Below are 19,481 nucleotides of genomic sequence, written 5' to 3'. Positions count from 1 at the left end.
TGGACCTGGGCTGTGTATTCAAATATATGTTACCTCATCCATGCCAGAGGCTGTGAGGAAGATACCAATCTCTGTTGCATAGATTTTCAGCTCCCGGTACTGATCATGGCTGAACTCCAAGTGACGCTTGTGTTCACCGTAAGTTTTGCCCCAGGAGTGCTTTGAATTGTAGGGGCGCTCCAAGGCTCGCTTGCTGAATTTGTACTCTAATTCACTTTTCTGTAATTTAGCACAATCTGCACCACAGTCCTGAGAAGACAACGGGGCAGAGAAGAGAAGAGAAGAGACTGGATTGATTTTGACAGCACAAAACAACATTTTTTTTTTAAATTACTATCTTCTTTATAGGCACAGTTTCACCTTTTTAATTTACCTTTGCCATTTTGATCATTTTCTTGGCAATCTCGATGTCTCCCTGGTGGTTTTGTCCAATTTCAGCAATGATGAAGCATGGATGGTCACCTCCGATCATTCTTCCGGGACACAGCTCAAACTGCAGAGGCATTCTGGTGATATAGGTGAACTGATGAGTGAATAGCAGACAGGAGTGAGATTTTTCACAACTTGACAGGTGAGAGATGCCAAGTGAAGCGAACGTCCCTCAGGTGAAAAAATTTGTAGGAATGTCCAAGTGGTACGATGTGCCTTTTATAGTAAGCCCGAGGAGTCCCACCTCCGCAGGTGCTAAAACTACACGTAATGGAGCAGGTGTTGATTCAAACTTCAGTCAACTGAAACTAGCTCATCCCACTTCCTCTTCCTGGATTTTGCAGACAAACCAAAGTGCATCCAACACAACAAAGAGTGGAGGGAGATAGGAAGAAGCTGCTCGTTTTGATATATTTATAGTTGTATTTTGGTGGAGATCTCAGTTTTTTCCAAGACACCAAATATGTCAGTTTGAGGGAAATAAGAATAAATGAAAGCACAGATATCTGGAATATACACATTTGATATAATGGTGCATCCAGTGTCATATTGTTTGGGAAAATACTTTTTCTAACTTTAAATTTATTGGAAATTTTGTATTTCTAAAGCAACAGATACTAACAAAATAAAAACATAGAGTACAATTTTACAGCCGGGATAAATTAGTCAATAACTTCTTACTTGTGTGTCCCTTATATGTAACAAGCCATATTTTGTATCAAATTAGACAAAACTATAAAAAACTTTATTCTTTATTAGACAGTATACAAACATAGTTATACCCTATTTAAATCCAAAATAAATTATACTTAGACATTATTACACCAAATTATACTTTAATTAGAAACCAAATAGGAGACCCTAATATATGGTCTAACTGGAGTTTGTCTCTTTCCCTCCAAAGGCAAGTTTAATGTCATGACACAGCCACAGTGCAGCACCCGATGGTGCAAAAAATGAAGACTTCTGTACGTAATTTCTTTACATATGATCAAATTTATATTTGAATGAATGTAGCTGGCAGGGCTGTTGTGATGTGACTCAGACGCTCTGATGATAAACATCACATCTTTAAACAATAGTCTTTACAGACTGTGAGGTGATTAAAATGCCAGATAGTAAGACGATCCTCACAACCAAAAGATAAGCATGGACTCACAAAACCAGATATTGTGTGGAACAGCACATGACAGGAGCCTGTGCCTTTGTCATATTTCACAGTGGAAATTTCAGCAATTTAAATGTAGGCCTACTGGTGTGCCAGGAATGATGTAATCTGAGGATTTTGTTACTTCATTTTTGCAAAACCTTGTTAATAACGATGCACACTGGTTTTACTAGTTGTAATAAGTTTTAGTGAGGGAAGTAGCAGCTCAAAAAGGACACAGAGAATCCAAAATGACTTGGTAGCCAAACATGTTCATCAGTACAACAGTACAACATGTACTCTCATTTTGTTTTTGGTTTCCACTCCATTTACATTTACTGGGGCAAAACAATTTTCCAAGAAATAACATACCTGAAAAAAATCTCTTGACATGAGTTAGGGTTAGCTTAAAATGCAAAATGTATAAACTCCAAAACTGAAACTAAATAAAACCATTAGTTGACAATTTTACACAAAATTTAGTTTAAACATAGTCTTGACATGTACTGTAAGTAAGGTGAGACTGGAAAACCCCCAAATCAAATTTGAAAAGATAGAGAATTGTTAAATAAAAATAAAGTAAGCTTATTGAGATCAATTTTATTTGATAGATGAACAACACAGAAACATTAATTACTATTACAGGACCACATCTGGCACCTTTGAAATCAACAGAGATTGCAAGAGAAATCCTAGCACCAGTTGTCTGTAAATTCCCTGCAAATACACTATACATATATAGGCACTGCATGTGATTAAAGTGTAGCCTATATATTCAAACATGTAATCACACATCACAATTTTATCATGATTTACTGCTGGAGAAATTAGGCAGGGACAGATCATTCCAAACAGAGATGATGTTACTATTGAATGAGGGAAATTTACAAGCCAGCTGTGATGCGCTTCTCAGTTTGGACAGGGCGGGTGGTGCAACTATTTTTCCTTTGTTTGCCTATGGCGTACAGAAAGCAAAGAGGACAAGGATGCAAATGTAGCTGACCAGCTAATACCCAGCTAATATTTGCATGCATTCTCACTGACATGCAAATGTGTCCAACATTTATCTTGTTAAAGTTGTACAAACACTACAGCCATGCAATTCATTTGCCACTAATGCTTTTAGTGTGTGTTGTGTCTAATGCCTGTTATCTATGTGTTAGGATCAGGTCCCGTTTTCCTCTCGTCTCTGCTGTGTTCCCTTCCCTCTCGTGTTCTGTTTGTCCCCAGTCCATGCTATTGGTGTGTCTTTTTGTGTGTGTGTGTCCCAGTGCAGCTGAGTGTGGCCTCCTGAGCTTCCTTTTCCCACCAGTCTCCTTCCAAACCTGATATTCATCTTGCCATCAACACCAGTATAAACACACTGATCTCACCATTGTTCGCCAGATCATTCAGTCACCAATAGTGGTATTTTGCCACGTCCAGCTCTGTTTTTTTGCCTGCCTGCCCAGTCCTGATCCCACCTATCTGTCAGAATCCAGTCACCTGTGGCTCTCCACCTGGCTCCACTACTGCATGATCTGTCGAGGAGTCCATTTTCCCCCTCTCTGCCCGCAGCCGACCCAATCCCTTTCCCCTGCAACTTTGCCCTTGGACACCACCCCTACCTGTCATCCTGCCCAAACCCCGACCCTTTTTTCCCCCATCCTCATCCTCAGTTCAACTTCCCCTTTTGGGTTTGCGATAAAGAATACATTTCACCCTCAATCCCTGGCTTGTGTTCTGCTTTGGAGGTTCTGAATCACAGAACCTTCACAGAATGTTTTTCATAGATGTGTATATGCTCAAAAACAATGGCACTGTTGGAAAGCAGGTTTTATTCATGAGTTGAGCTGATTAAATTAATTATAAAAGTGTTAGCTGAGTGTGATAAAGTTTCCCCGACATGGTGTCTCACTTGCTAGACTCTCTGATGAAGGAGGGAGGCTTGTTGGTTGAGACACAATACACTTTCAGTCTAACCGGTCATCATGGACTCTCTTCAAACTGATCAAGTGGAGTAAACTGTACATGCACCACAATACTGAGGCATAATTAAACCTGTGATATCCTATCACATTCAGGCACTTTGAATAGTACATCATTGTTGAGCGTGTTTCTGATTAGTGCAAGTCCTTGACTACAGAGGTAAACAGACTGCCCCTATACCTGGTCGTAGCCGGTTTGTCTAGTTATAAATACAATGCCTTTTTATCAGATTTCAACTTATGAAACCATCCATGCTGTTTAAGAAAGGATGGGCTACACCCAAGAAGCACAAGTGCTGGCACAGAGACAGAGATAATACATCTCAAGGAAGACTCACTATAGTATTTCTTATAATTCTGCAAAATGCATTAAACTGAACAGCAAGACAGTCACGTGTGATACATCACAATATCAGGGAATCATTCCTCTTAAAAAGGCAGAGTGCTTTTTACAAATGTATACTGTATTTATTCACACACACTTTGAGGTGTTTTCAGTTTGACTATTCAGTAGAGATCAGAGATGCACTCCAAACAGGGAGGACTCATTGGACATGTAGCATACATACCTGGTATCAGTCACAAGCCATTAAGGAAGTTCATTGTAAGGACATGCAGAGTTACGGACCCACAATTGACACTTCGCGACTCTTCCCACCATCAAACTATCAAATTGATAGGAAACAGAGACAAAGGACCCCTCTTCCACAAACAGACCATGCTTTTTTTTGGGGGGGGGGGGTTTATGCCTTTATTTGACAGTACAGTAGAGAGACAGGAAATGGCACTGACATGCAGCAAAGGCCGTCCTATGCGGGACTCGAACCGGGACCGACTGCAGCGAGGACCGTAGCCTCTACACATGGGGCGCACTACACCACACAACGCCCCACAGACCATGCTTTTAGCATGTCCGAACGACACAGAAACAGACCAAAGGTCAAAGGGTCAGCTCCAGAGGATCAACCAATGGACACCAGGCAAATGGAGAATATAGGCAAAATCTCCAGTTTGTAACAATAAGACTTTATCTAATGATATTTGATTGTCTCTTATATAGGACAAGTAACAACAAAAGGACTGATTAACACTAAGGTGTGAATCCTGGCCTGTCTGTGCCATGCATGAACACCAGTGGCGGCTGCTGGTCTTATAAGGAGGGGAAGCTCATTTTCGGCCTACAACATAAAATGTGTCCGTTTATTTATATGTAAATTCGCGTGACAGAAGAAAGTCGCTGAGGATCAGTAATGTCTCCAGATCAACAACGGAATGAAAAACTTGAAAACTGCTCCGGTGGCTGCTTATACTTCAAGATCGCTGATTCGCTCATTTCGCTGTCAATCCAAAAGGGACTCAGCCTCAGACAGATCATCCAATCATCATGCAGAAGCCGAGCGTCCGGGCCAGCCCACTGTCCCATAGACCCCCAGAGACGCTGAGCGTCCGATGGGCGGGACAAAGCCCAGCATTTATCCAATGACCGTGTAGTTTCGCTGCAGTGGAACAACCCACTCTTTGCTTCCCCATTGAAGTCAGGAGACGCTCAGCGTCTACACTGTGTAAAGGTCTGTGGCGCTGCGGGGATGAATGAGAAGAAGTCGTGTCGGTTACCTGTGATAAGGAGCTGATTCTGAACAAAAGATGAACGTGTTCTAGCGCATATTTAGTCAATGAAATGTACACACAACAGCACATATTTGACCACTTATTTTGTTGAAATTTTAGGGGAAGCTGAGCTTCCCTTGCAGTCTTAGAGCAATCGCCACTGATGAACACACACACACGCACACACACACCACCCTCCCTTCCTCTGTCCCTCTCTAGATAAGAGTCATGAACTACAACCCACATTCCAGTCCTGGGTAGTGACCAGCAGAACTCTCTTCACAGACACATATCTGAGGAAGAATGTAAAATTAAATATCTAGCTGTTCTGTAATTCATGAGATGTTCCTATGCAATAGTTTAACCCCAAACTTCTGTCCCATAGAATGTTTGAAATGTAACATGTAGATTTTAAGACAATGTCCTTCATGTGACCATACTGTCAGCATCCTTCACACGAGGTAACACACACTACATGACATCCAGCATGTCCATATTATTATTATATAGTCAAAGAACTGCTGTGTAATCCACATTTATAGACTTTTAGCTTTGGGAAACGTTTATATTGTTGTTTGATCAATTAACCACTTGTATCATGATTAATTCCAGGTTTGAAGGATGTAATATGAAATCAACACTCCTATTACTCCTCTCTCCCAAACAGGGAGGACTCATTGGACATGACGACCGACTGGGAGGAGACACTTGTTCTTTTGCTCTTACTGCTATCACACTGAGGTTGACATCTTTTGGATCCAGAGGGTAGGCACTGGTGCACTGCAGAAGGGTGAAGTTCTGGTTGTGCTCCTTCACTGTCTTGTAGACCCGACGTATCGTCTCCATGGACTGCATCCCAGTGGACACCACCATGGGCCTCCCTGACACAGACAGATCGGTACATAGAGAAAGTTATGATGTGTGTCATAGGATCCACCACCCTGAATTTATTCACAAAAAGAACAGAGTTTTCTTTACATTTGCAAGCTCAGCCTTGGTTTTCATACTAAGCTATGACAGCATGCATGAACCTTTTTTTCATAAAACATCACTTTCATCAACATACAGTAAACAATCTGAGATTTAATGCACTGGCTTGTGGTCATATTTTGATTCCTTCTTCTTTTGCATGTTCCCTTAAAAGTTGGAATTTGTTTTCCCTTCTCCTCAGCGCCATCCATGACTCCAGAGACACATCGCTCACATTTTGTGACCTAAATTTGCACTGTGGTAGAAAATATTTGCATAGGTGTGGTCAAAATAGTGCAGGGTTTTACCTCCAAATATGAAAATCAGTTTGAAGAAAGCAGAATAACAGTTATGTGGAATCTATTTTTCTTTCAGCTTAGAGGTGAGCTGGAATATCCAACATTTCAAAGTGCCTTACCCTAACCCTCGCACACCTGTTTTCTGTTCATTTTTTTCTTTTACAACTTTGTTACAACCTGTAGATGTTGAGGAACAAGGAAAGCAACGTCTAGCTGATGTTATCAGGCGAGTACCTCCATAACACTGGTTCAGGTCATAGTCATTTGAGGTTACATACTATATAGCTTTTTACCTTTTTTGGCAGTTTTTTCCAGATAGGGGAAGTTGTTCGCATCGCAGGAAGCAACTTTGAAGAAAGGCACATCCAGCTCATGGAGGAACTCCACAGCCATCTATGCAAATCAACGTAGTTAGAGCACAAACCTATGTATGTTCTCTGCTCTTAAGTATTTCAATGTCCAACCTCCATAGGCTAAGTATTAGCAATTCTTTCTTCTTCTTTTCATCCATTGTATTTTTTTTTTTATCTTAAAGAATACAATAATGTCAAGAACAGCCAGTGTGCTGAAATGTATTACACTTGTCTTGTGGAGTAAAGTGGACCTGGGCTGTGTATTCAAATATATGTTACCTCATCCATGCCAGAGGCTGTGAGGAAGATACCAATCTCTGTTGCATAGATTTTCAGCTCCCGGTACTGATCATGGCTGAACTCCAAGTGACGCTTGTGTTCACCGTAAGTTTTGCCCCAGGAGTGCTTTGAATTGTAGGGGCGCTCCAAGGCTCGCTTGCTGAATTTGTACTCTAATTCACTTTTCTGTAATTTAGCACAATCTGCACCACAGTCCTGAGAAGACAACGGGGCAGAGAAGAGAAGAGAAGAGAAGAGAAGAGAAGAGAAGAGAAGAGAAGAGAAGAGAAGAGCAGAGCAGAGCAGAGCATGGATTGATTTTGACAGCACAAAACAACATTTTTTTTTAAAATTACTATCTTCTTTATAGACACAGTTTCACCTTTTTAATTTACCTTTGCCATTTTGATCATTTTCTTTGGAAATCTCAATGTCTCCCTGGTGGTTTTGTCCAATTTCAGCAATGATGAAGCATAGATGGTCACCTCCGATCATTCTTCCGGGACACAGCTCAAACTGCAGAGGCATTCTGGTGATATAGGTGAACTGATGAGTGAATAGCAGACAGGAGTGAGATTTTTCACAACTTGACAGGTGAGAGATGCCAAGTGAAGCGAACGTCCCTCAGGTGAAAAAATTTGTAGGAATGTCCAAGTGGTACAATTTGCCTTTTATAGTAAGCCCGAGGAGTCCCACCTCCACAGGTGCTAAAACTACACGTAATGGAGCAGGTGTTGATTCAAACTTTAGTCAAATGAAACTAGCTCATCCCACCTTCTCTTCCTGGATTTTGCAAACAAACCAAAGTGCATCCAACACAACAAAGAGTGGAGTGAGATAGGAAGAATGTGCTTGTTTTGATATATTTATAGTTGTATTTTGTATTTTTGTGTCAGACTGCGATCGTTATTTTCTACACAAGCTAGTTTTTCTCCTTTATGGAAAATAAATTATTTTATACATAACAGGTTAGTTAAACTTTTATCTTTCCAGAAGCCACACAATAACATTCAATATCAAGTGGAAGAATGACAGGATAAACACTTTAATTCACTTTTTACTGATATTGAAATCAAATGGACAATGAACACGCATGGTCAAGCAGCAGCTGGCTGATATCTACTTTTCTTTAAAACCACAACTGTCTAATTTCAGTGACATAAATGTTTTATATACTGTATATATATTGCCTTCTGTATATGTACAAAGGTGCACACATAGAGTACATACGCACACTGTTGAGGTTTAAATGCACATACAAACGGGTCACATTTATTGACATTTATTGTAATGACTGGACTTTGTTCACTTCCTGGTTTGGGGGGGGGGGGGGGGTTCAAAAGGAAATGCATAGATTGGAAAATTTAACACAACATGCCACAATCAGGCTCTACACACACAGTTCAAAGGACACACACTGAATTTGGAGTTGTCTTAGAGTTTGGTCCTTAAAAAAACAACAAAGAAAAACTCTGAGGATACATTTTTTTTGTAAGGTTGGGAAAACATGAGGTGATATGTTGGAGGGCAAAAAGTGAATAAATCCATTTATCATCAATCAACCCTTGAAGGTGAAATGAAAGATTCATAAGATTGACAGGTTAAGAGTGAGAGTACAGCATGATGGGAATGATATTATTTGGGGGCCATGAGAAGCAGGTTGTAGTGTAGCTGTCGGCCCAAACAAACATCAACCCTTCCCTTTTAGTGTCCCAACTCACCACCCTTACAAAAGTGTTACACAAGACCACAGACCGTCAGACCCGGAGAAGATCTAACTGGCCCTGATCTCTTTAAACAACAAGGAAGAGGAATTACAAGGTCTTGACTGGTCTGTGGAAGAGGTGCACAAAGGTAAAAACCTTTCAGGGGGTAGAAAATGGTGAGCTGGTGCTTCAAGGCTAATCTCTACAGCCCTGGCAGGAGGAGATAGGTGGGGGTGGGACCACTGGCTATATCCTTCCACTGGGGAGAAAACACAGGGCTGTGTATGGCAAACAGATATGGACAGATGAGGTTCAAGCCCCCTTGTCCTTACAATACAGATGGGACATCGGTAGTTGGGTTGGTTGTTGTGTGGTGATGGAGGATGATATGGAATAACGCCCAGCCTTGGCTGCCTAGCGGACAAGTGGGGACTGCTTCAGGGAGATGAGGACGGAGCGCATGCGGGACACGTCTTTGGCCTGCTTGCTGGATTTGGGGTTGAAGTCGCAGAGCCGAGCCACCCGCTCCCACTCCGTGCCGGGGTTGTTCTCATCCAGATCTGAAATCATCGCCTCCTCAGCCGCCCTACATGCACCAGGGAAGAGGAGAAGGAAAGGACACGGAATAGAGAACAGTCAGTGGAGGAAGAGGTAAAATAAACATAGATATACGTACAGCCCTGAGAAAATCCTCTGCTGATTCTCAACAAACACAAGTTCTGATGGAAAACTTGGTAGTGACTCCTGAGCTCAACACTGTTGACTCTGGCATGACTGACTGATTTGCCAGAAAAATCCTCAAGATTTGAAAAATATTCCCCGTATGTATCGGATATAAATCTCCACAATAGAACTCATGACAGATAAGTCTGTGTTTTGTATCGTTTTCTTGGCTTGGTGGGAGTTTGTCGGTTCAGCAGAGTCTACCTCAGAGCAGGACAGTTCAATCTTCACACAGAAACAGTCATCCACCTGTCTTCATTACCTGTGACATGCCCCCAACTCTGCTTACACATTACAGTACAGTAGCCTGTATATTCAACTCTCCACAACAGTATGGGTTGGTACAATCGGATCAAAAAGTCTGACACCACTAGGGAAAGTGGTCTCAGATTTTTGGATCCCACTGTTTAAAACACTGATGAGAAATCCAAAGAGAAAACAAACTGAAGCTGAAAATAGTAATAATTGTATAAGGTCTGATAAGCATTTTGGTTGGTTAAAAAGAAGGAGGGGAGATTGCCCACACCCATAAACTTGGACTTGCCCTGTAGTTACATATTTACAATGTTCTCTTTCCTCAACAAGACCCAAGTATAGGGATGGCAAGCTCATCTGTATACTTGTCCTTGATTAAAAAAGGAACAATAATATGACAAGTTCTGTTTTTTATTTTTTTTAACCAAGCCCAAAAGAACTGGAAGCACTACTGGGCCTTAGCCATGCACTTTGCTGCAGCTGAAAAGCAGGCTATTGGAAGTGTGGCAAAGAATGCGTTTACACTTTGATTTCATGTGTCATAATCGTGGAACAGATCAATCAATGTCCTCTTAGTCAAGGTTTAGTCAGGTGTTTTTAAACCATCGATTAAACAAAAAAAAAAGACATTTATACTACAGGACTTACCACACACTTGAAATTAAAACACAAAAGTGAAAAAAGAAGACAAAACTTAAAAACTAAAAATGGATCAGTGCCACTATCACAAAACATTTTGAGATGCAAGCCACACATTATGGCTAAACAAATGTAAACCATCATCAAACCCAACCCACAAAACATTGTAATAATTCCACTGCCGTATTTTATTTCTATTTACAAAGCTTTCTTCTAGTCCCCACCCCGACTGCAGGCACAAGCTCAGCTACTAACTACAACACAGTACACAAAGCAAAATGGGGGATGAGAAGCCAATGAACATTCACTGTCACAACCAACTACAAATACACAGGGGACTAGAAGGACCACAACATCACAGAAGGGACATTATACCAAACCTCTATCTAGGCAGTGGATCTGTTGGTCTGGTAAACTGGGTATCTGTACAAGGCATAATTATCTAACACACACATACACACACACACACACGCACACACACACAAAGAACTGCATCTATCGCCTGTCAAAAATAGAGAGTATTTGGAGGTTCTGGGGTTTTATATTTTTACTTAACTGGTCTAGGCGGTAGCAAGGATGGTTAATGTGTGTGCTTTAAGGTGCATAGGAAAAGAAAACAGGGAGAAACAGTTTCACAAGTCAGAATTTAGAAGAGAGAGAGAGAGGGGAGGGGACGAAATGAAAGACAACAAAAATGAGCTAAATGCAGATGTAGAAAGCAAGCATGCAAAAGCAACATTTTTTTTTTTTTTTTTTAAACCTTTTTTTTTTTTTCATTAGTGTTCTACAGAAAGAATAGTGTGCAGCCTTTGGTTCGGTGAGAGTGTATATACTGTCTCATGCCATATTTCTGTCAGTTAGACACACAAGGCCATTATAGCTTGGGGTCTCATTTATAAAACTGTATAAATCTTTTATAATAGGTTTGGTCATAAACACTACAGAATTTCTGAGGTATCCTAATCTAAGATGGGCAAAACATTTTTTATTTCTTTATAAATTACGAATAAACAGCATTTATTTCACTACTTTACCAATTATGTCTGGTTCCCACTTTTTCCATGGCATCGTTTTAGAGATTGTGTAGGTGTGTTCATTCTCCTGTATCCTTTTTTTTTTTTTTTTTTAAATAATCACAACTTTTGCGTGGGAAGTGGTATTCACACCTTTTGAGCACATTTGGTCTTACTGAATGTTTATAAATGAGGCCCGGCAGTCCTTGTCCCAGACTCAAACCAACAGGATGAAGGAGGAAGAAGTGGTGTGACGCAGTGTCATTCTACACCGACACTGCTGAGGCTGAACAGCAATTTGTTCTATAGAATTAGGAAAATCCCACATGCAAGCTAATCATACCCTGCATAGGCTGCATTGAGGTGTGCACATTAAAAAAAATGGACGATTGAAAGAACATAATAAAATACCTCTTTCCCTGACAAAAGCATTTTACCAATGGATGGTCCCAAGTAACTTGATAGCAAAACCAAAGGCTGCACAGCTCAGGCTATTGGACAACAAGCTTAAGGCGAATTAGCATGTCACCCTGTATGACAGCAGTAGCTACAGAGCAGCTAAACTTCTAATAAAGTATGAACACAGTTCAGTTTGAAGCAGTTGTGTATTCATGACATCAGCAGTGGTGCCAGCAATAAAATCTTGCTGTACATTTTATCTAAGAGAATAAGACAGAAAGGAGAGATACAATAGGGACAGTGAGTGCTGGAGCTTGGACATCAGCAGCTTTAGGAAAACCAAATTTGAACTGTTTAGTGCTACCTGGAAATGAACTATAATACTACATATCAACTATAGTATACTATATTTCTGAAGAGATGATTACTGGCCAAAAACTATTAATGACCTTTCTGCAGCCTATAAAAGAAAATATCCTCAAAGGGTATCAAACAGGGTTTCAACTTCAAATTCTGAATCCTGTGGGCAGTGTGTGTAAAACCCCAGCTATACTTAGTTAAGTAACCGGAGAGGAGAGATGACAAAAATAACACCTAATAACTTTAAATAAGATATTTAAATACACTGTTCAATGAAGGGTTCGGATTGGAACGCAATTAATAAAGCTATGTATGTTTAGTTTGGCGGTATCCTGCTCTGCACATAGCCCTTGTCTTTACATAAGTGAGTAGCTGTGGCTGGGAATGTGGAAAGTTAGGGTGAGTATTTTGTATTGAGTATTCCTCCACTGACTTTGAGTGGGGAGACCACATTTTAGTTTACAAACACCACTTCCACATGTAAACACACAATTACTTCAAATAAAATCTATAGGCATCCTACTCTATTATTACTTTGTAGATTAATTTGGTGAAAATCACAAATATAAGAAGTCATTAAGAAGAAACAAAACACTTTCTGTGGGAAACTTCATACAATTAATGTAAGCAAGTGATAATTGTTGGAAACTTGAACATGAAATGTTTTTGCAGAATGTTTTGCTGATATGAGTTGAAGGGAAATGATCTGCAAGTGAGTAATGGATAAGAAATCAACACGGGCATAATGATGAGAGCATTAACTTGATTTCAGTGGATGTGACTGAGGAGCTTGGCAGTGAGTGCGTAGTTGCATGCAGTCATTCCCTTTACTGAAATATCCTGACAGGCATCCACTCACAACTGGCATGCAGACATATGCAGTGAAAATTACTGCGGTTTGTATTAAAAAAAAAACAAAAAAAACAAACAAAAGCAGCAATTACAAGTTAGATGAGAAGAGAAACAATTAAAATCCAAGTAGTTAAATATGTAAGACAGAAGATGGAAGTAAAACATGGCAACACAGGGGGAGGTAACTAATGCCCTAACTAATGACAGGAATATGATGTCAATGGTTGGATGCTGGGGGCTGATGACGATGGAGAAAACAAAAACAAAACAAAAAAAATTAAGGAGGAGGATGTTAGTTGGAGCAACATACACATAACCAATGAGCTCAGAGAAGGGCTGCTTGTAGAAGTCTTCATCCAGCACCCTGGACAAACATCCGCCCAAACGACAGAGCAGCAAGAAGGCAGGAGAGAAGAGAGACAGCAGTAAAAGGGAGAATAGGATGGAAACACAAGCATTACAGGTTACCACACAATAATATGCTCAGGCATATAATCAAAGGCTCAGGTTTTTGGAGGGACTAAATAGAAGTGTTGGGGAGGTTCAAAGGTTCAGGGAGGCTCTCAGTTGATTGTGTTCTCCCCCTGAAATTCTTTAATTACACAGGACTGGTGATCCACATGACACTGTTAGCTCTTCACATTTAAGACAAATTATGTAAGTGACAGAAAAACTTTAAATAGTATCAAATTCAAATTTTCCACCTTCTGAACTTATTAGTTGATTGAATCCTGACTCTTCAGTATGTTGGAACTTTAGGTAATTATTATTACAGCTTTTCTCATGTGAGGACTCATTTGCTCATTGTTGCTTCATATCATTTCAACTGAATACATTTGTTTTATTTGACTGTTTGCAAGACAAAGCCTTCAGTTAAATTTATTTAATTTCTGCTAAATTTGGGAGAAAGGAACCCATCTTTTCCAAATGGTAAAAAATAACTGTTGGCTGCAGCCCCAACTCTTTGCAGATTTTGTCCCATACTTCCAAATTTGTATGAGAAGTTATACAAGTTATATATTTTTAACGAGACAAAAATCATCCATATCATCGGATTATAGAGCAGAAACAGTTTTCCATCAAGCAAACATACACGGTCACCAGATGAGCAAAGTCATGGCTGCTGGTAGTTCATTATTAATAGGGCCACAGGGCTACATTACAGTGCAAGAGAAACTGAGACAAACTTTGCTAGTTAGAATGATGAGGTACCTGGTGGAGGACACAAATATACCAGCCATCCAGTTTTTAGTACATGTTAAACATGAAAGAAAATAACACATTACAATGACATTGAGTGTTGTCATTTTAAACTAGTTAAGATCAATTAACAAAATTTATACTTAGAATACAATTAATAGACAAAACTCCTTAAATGTGACAATTGTGCAGTGATTTGTGTTTTTTGTCTGCAAATTACATAATTTATCCTGATTTTAGTTCTATAGAAATAGACTTATTATTAGGCAATTATTAGGTATATTGTTGCTATCAAAATGACAAAGATGATTCAGTTTTAAAAGGAATTGGATACTTGTTTATTGTTTTTTTTTCAGTGGTGCCATCAGACCAGGACAAGGCAGAGCTTCATATCAAACGCACACAACTTTCATATAACTATCTTTGCAAATTATTTCATCTCTGAATGTTGCTTTTGTGCTGCACTGGATTTCTAAATGCTAGCACAGCACAGATCTCTCCAATCATGTTTGTAAATTGGCGATCCGCCATTTTGTAACTTGCATTGGCTCAGCTCGTTACGCTGGGTTCATTGACACAGCTTAGATTGGTAGAGACAGAGTCAATAAGGCTGCCATCAATTTCATTCATCACAACACGAAAACAGTTGTTTTTACAGCAAATACTGGATGAATAAAGGACACAAAACACTGATTTAATGCTTTTTTTCCCCGGAAATATCCAAATCTAACATGTCTACACACGTTTCCATGATGGAAGGATTTTAATCACAAACAACAACTCGTTTGAACAGAAAAACGGTGCGCTGCAGGACAATTTTTAACGCATGTCCCTAAATGAATCCATTGCAGAAATATTAATCACAGTCACAGATGAGGGCTTTTCCAATCATTGGCAGCTGGCAACTAGATCAACCGGAGAGGCTTAACAATCTATAAACACACATGCAAGTGTTTTCAACCGTGCAGTATTGCAATACTACGGTTACCATGGAAGCCCTGAATATATGTTGCTAATGCAACAAGCCGGGGGAATTGTCGTGAGATCTGACAACTTTAGTCTGATCTGGAACACAGAGGTGGAGTTATTCTAAGATAATGATACGACCAAATATTAAAAACCTTTTTAAATACTCAAACATTTTCCAAAATTGTGTGTTGTTGTGAATCTAAAATCTTGGTTTTTTGATTCTTTACAGTAACATTAGCCTTCCCGCATTTACATTAACCTTCTGTCCTGTTTCTATCCCTCTAAAGGCCAATTTATTGTCAACATTAGATACATATATGGATATAGACTCATTCTTCTGTCTGTACTCTGTTCATTTTGTCCGTAATTGTGCACGTTTTCTGAAAGCTTATGGATACGGACAAAACAGAGCTGTACCATCGGAAATCGTGGGGACAGGGTAGCCAATAGTTCAAGTGAGCAACAACCACAGGACACGAGAAAGAACTTTTTAAGTATTCAATGGCCTTACAGACCACCGCCATCTATAACGCTGCTTCTGCTTTTGCTTCCTTCTTAAGGAGATACATTATTACGAGCTCCTCCACCGTCGCCATGTTTGTTGTCGTCAGAAACTATGTATTGCTCAACATCCATGCAAATGTAATTAACACATGGACGTATTTGGGCAGTGATAGCTGCATCATCATTTGAAATGTACATATCTATTTTTGTACATAAAGGGAGCATAAATGAGCACTAAGATGCCTGTACCTGTTATTGGTTTTGGTTTTCTCCAGCTGCTCATTCTGCCTGGCATGCCACTCCTCCAGCTCAACCTTGGCCTTCTCCTTCCACTCTGACTCTTGCTGGCGAGAGTTGGCGTCTGAGGAGGGAGATGAACAGGGAGAGGAATGATAAAGAAGTGAGGAGGCAGATGGGAGGGTAAAGAAAACAGCAGGGGACAATGATATGAATGACAGGGCAGGAGACATGGGAGGAAAATTAGGAATTAGAGAAGGAAGAATTTACAACGTTGTTAACATGCGTGTTCTTTAACTAATGTTTTACACACATACCATGAAAAAGACCTGCTAGATTTGAAACACCAACACTTGGCACAATTGTCACAATATTAACTTTTACTTCTTTACATCTGAAAGAGCACGGTCCGTCCACTCCCTCTGGTCTGTGCTTACCTAGCAACTCCAGCCTCTCGCTTTGCTCCTCCCTCCACTTGCGTAGGCTTTCAGGTTCGGCCTGCAGCCGGTCTGCATTGGAAATTGCTGCATAAGCATCTGATGGACCGTTACTTTCCTGAGAAACAAGGGAAATGATGATAGGAAGATGGTAAAAAAGTACTTTCTCAATGAGATTTAGAGAGATATGGTACAGAAACTGTCCTTCATCCTGAATTATTCAATAACTCACCTTCCAACTATCATCTGAAATTTGCAAGGATATTTGGCATCATCTAATGTAGTCAGTTTGTTGTCCTTATTCCTATATGTATGCAGTATATATGCTTGTAAAGCTTAGCTGTATGGTGTTTGAAAGGCTTTATTAAAAACCAAATCTGGCCCACTGAGTTGAATCAGCTTATTTTCTCTCACAGCTAGAAAGAAGTCCTGACAATGCAAAAGGCAGCAATGTTGCAATGACAGCACAGGAAAAGGAAGTTGGAGCAAATCTGACTGCCAGATACTCAAACATCTGAGGTTAGCACGACAATCACACTACTAAAGTGCTAAAAGAAAAATATTTAGTGTTTTTTACATTTTATTTAACAACAAAGCAGCAGAATTGATGTATAAAATGAAGAAAATCCACTGGGGCAACATTGCATTAGCAAGACTACTATATATTAATCTCATCAATTCACTTTAAGGATAATTCTGGTTTATAACAACTTTTGTTTTATATTTTGGGCATCATCCCTATCAATAATTATAACATTGTACTCCCTAAAATGTACTCACTGTGAACATGGTACTTCACTAAAATGAAGCCAAGACACATGAGAAGTCTCATGATCAGACAGGTTTTAAACTAACCAACAAGTTATCAAAATTCTCTAGAGGCGAGCACAAGCGAAGGGTTTGCTACCCAGATTGTGCAATGTAAACATCCATCATAATTTGCAGAACAAATTATAGGTTCTGATTTGACTTTACGTACTAAATGTCGTTTGTCATTTCAGGCGGATTAATTTTCAGTTATACGTCCAAATTAAGTGGTCTAGATAATCTGTTTTATCTGTGGGCATATTTAGAACCTGTCCAATCACCTCCATGCTCGTATCGCTTCACCAATCCATTGTTAGCGATACTGCAATGCTCCTAGATCTTAGCAACATTTACCTAGCACAACATTAAAAATACTGATAGGAATGAAGGCCAGGTATGAGTACAATGTTATCATAATTGACTGAAACGAGATCCTCTGCGGAATCAGCAGAGATAAAAAACACAGGTCTTGAGAGGCTGCAAGTAAGAGCTCCATTATTTAGAGGTAAAGAGATCAAGGCAGACACAATTTAACAATTCAAGAGCAAAATATTAACAACAAAAACTAAGTAAATAAAGCTTTACCCCATGAAGCTCTCCGTTGACAGCACCATCTAAAAAGACAAGGAAAATGGCTGTTAGAAATCAAGCAGACAAGTAAAACAGGACAAAATATATATGGGAAGAAAAACACAACAACTTTATAATGACTAGGCCTTAACTAACTGCGAATCCCTTACTCTTGCTGAATCCTCAAGATTTTCATACACACACATTTCGTAATGTGACATGTCAGCATTTTGTACCACCTACAATTTCTAAACCACAACTGAGCTGCAGCTTCGAGGATATGAGGCAGTCATAGTCAAAGGTCATTCAGCTCTATCGGTTTCCTCTTGAGAGTGTAAGGTTAGCTGGCAAACACGGCTCGAGCTACACATAGCGCTGTCAGCATATAGTTAAGCTTGATAGGCAGCAATGAATGACACGGCCAGGAACTGATGTTATCAGACAGCTTCATTCATTTTAGAAACACGAGCGAAACCTTGAATCATCAAATAACAAACATTAACTAATCATTCAGAGTTTTATTTTTATGTGTTCGTGTTTTTTGTCATTTCTTCATAACGTAGACACAAGTTAACGTCAAAGCTAGCTATGCTCACGTAGCTAATTTGCTAGCGCAGCTAATCTTAGCAAGCTGGTTGAAAGACCGTCCACTTCAGTGTCCATCCCGGACCAAATTACCGTTTAACGGAACCGTTATCGTTGAGTAACAGGGACAGCCAAATAGGGTTAAAGTTATTTGGACACACAATGTTAACTTTGAACAGAGGCAAACTGTGTCCAGTTGACCACAGCTGCAGCCACCCACCGTTTGACTCTCCCAGCGACGAGGGGACCTCTCCGCTGTCCAAGATGCTGAATCCTTCGTCGTTCTCAATCCCCGCGATTTCGCTCTCCTGCTGGGCCAAGAACGCGGCTGCAGGGTCCTCCTCCGAGCCGACACCGTTTCCAGCGGCGGGCGCGTTCAGCATGTCAAAATCATCCATGTTGTGTGTACTTATATGAGGATAAATATTAGAAACGGGGAGCAGGTGTAGCGCTTGACCGAAACCGATTAGCTCAACGGGAAGAAGGACGACCAAAAAAAAAAAAAATAGTAAAAGCTAGCGAAGCGGAAATGGATGAACAACCAATCACAGACCAGAATTGGTGACTGATAGTACAGGGCACCAATCATACAGCAGCTTCCTCAAATTTGGACCAATCAAATATTTGAATCCTCTTGTATACGGGTCCCATGACCGGCTACGTGCTGTGACAGTTGTGACAAAAATCCGCAGTCTGCGATAAGGCGAGATTTAATTTCTACATGATAAATGCGATCATTGTCAGGCCCTATTTTTATTTCTATATATCAATATTCTGTCATCACATACTAAACTAAATAAATAAGCATATAAATGTCCAAATGTATACTCTGCATACATATTATGTATATGTATGCATATGGATGTATATTGGATGTATCATATACAAGGGGTGTTCAGGGTGTATTTTACTGTCGGCCTTTACAAACCTCCCAGGGCCTGCAGCAGAGATCCCCACCCCTTCATACTGCCATAGTAGTTGGGATTTTTACTGCATAAGTAACGTCCACTACTTAGGTAAAACACAAAACACTGCTTGAGTGTGATAACTAAAATGTTTAATATTGGTCTCATCAGATCATAGAACTTCTGTCAAACGCCTGCGGAGTCTTTGGTTTTCTCTCTGCCACCCTGGCAACACTTGTTGTGCCCAGCCCTAGTATAATGTCATGGTG

At 40.0% G+C, this 19,481-nt stretch overlaps 3 protein-coding genes across 5 annotated transcripts in view; all 3 read right to left on the bottom strand.

Annotated features, from left to right (window-relative positions):
• LOC111659704 (N-acetylneuraminate-9-phosphate synthase-like) overlaps positions 1 to 7,479 on the bottom strand; it is an 11,105-nt gene extending 3,626 nt beyond the window's left edge. The window contains exons 1-4 of the mRNA XM_087175742.1: positions 7,447 to 7,479; positions 7,052 to 7,267; positions 6,713 to 6,812; positions 5,878 to 6,032 (exon numbers count right to left, since the gene is read on the bottom strand). Of these exons, the coding sequence (XP_087031868.1) occupies positions 5,878 to 6,032; positions 6,713 to 6,812; positions 7,052 to 7,267; positions 7,447 to 7,464 (489 nt within the window). The 5' untranslated portion in view covers positions 7,465 to 7,479. The remainder of the gene's footprint in view (positions 1 to 5,877; positions 6,033 to 6,712; positions 6,813 to 7,051; positions 7,268 to 7,446) is intronic.
• On the bottom strand, positions 7 to 626 carry LOC147818763 (N-acetylneuraminate-9-phosphate synthase-like). Its single transcript, XM_087175741.1, has 2 exons — positions 374 to 626; positions 7 to 249 (listed from the first exon to the last, which is right to left on the bottom strand). The coding sequence occupies exons 1-2, from the start codon at positions 503 to 505 to the stop codon at positions 19 to 21; spliced, it is 363 nt and encodes a 120-aa protein (XP_087031867.1). The 5' UTR covers positions 506 to 626; the 3' UTR covers positions 7 to 18.
• A 616-nt stretch (positions 7,480 to 8,095) lies between the features above and the next one.
• Positions 8,096 to 18,804, bottom strand: clta (clathrin, light chain A). 3 transcript variants are annotated; one of them, XM_023412700.2, is made up of 7 exons: positions 18,528 to 18,804; positions 17,738 to 17,766; positions 16,346 to 16,463; positions 15,921 to 16,032; positions 13,309 to 13,362; positions 10,931 to 10,966; positions 8,096 to 9,343 (listed from the first exon to the last, which is right to left on the bottom strand). In XM_023412700.2, exons 1-7 carry the CDS (start codon positions 18,703 to 18,705, stop codon positions 9,172 to 9,174), a joined length of 699 nt encoding a protein of 232 aa, XP_023268468.1. In that variant the 5' UTR covers positions 18,706 to 18,804; the 3' UTR covers positions 8,096 to 9,171. The 3 variants fall into 3 exon arrangements, with proteins under 3 accessions (XP_023268468.1, XP_023268469.1, XP_023268470.1); XM_023412701.2 differs by lacking the exon at positions 10,931 to 10,966; XM_023412702.2 differs by lacking the exons at positions 10,931 to 10,966; positions 13,309 to 13,362 and having other exon boundaries at positions 18,528 to 18,802.
• Between the last annotated feature and the right edge of the window lie 677 nt (positions 18,805 to 19,481).

Source organism: Seriola lalandi, unplaced genomic scaffold, assembly GCF_002814215.2.
Source record: "Seriola lalandi dorsalis isolate HSWRI2012SDOR001 ecotype SW California unplaced genomic scaffold, Sedor1 jcf7180002054486, whole genome shotgun sequence".
NCBI lineage: Eukaryota > Metazoa > Chordata > Actinopteri > Carangiformes > Carangidae > Seriola > Seriola lalandi.
Note: the sequence above shows the minus strand (reverse complement) of the source record. Positions and strands in the feature narration are given on the sequence as shown.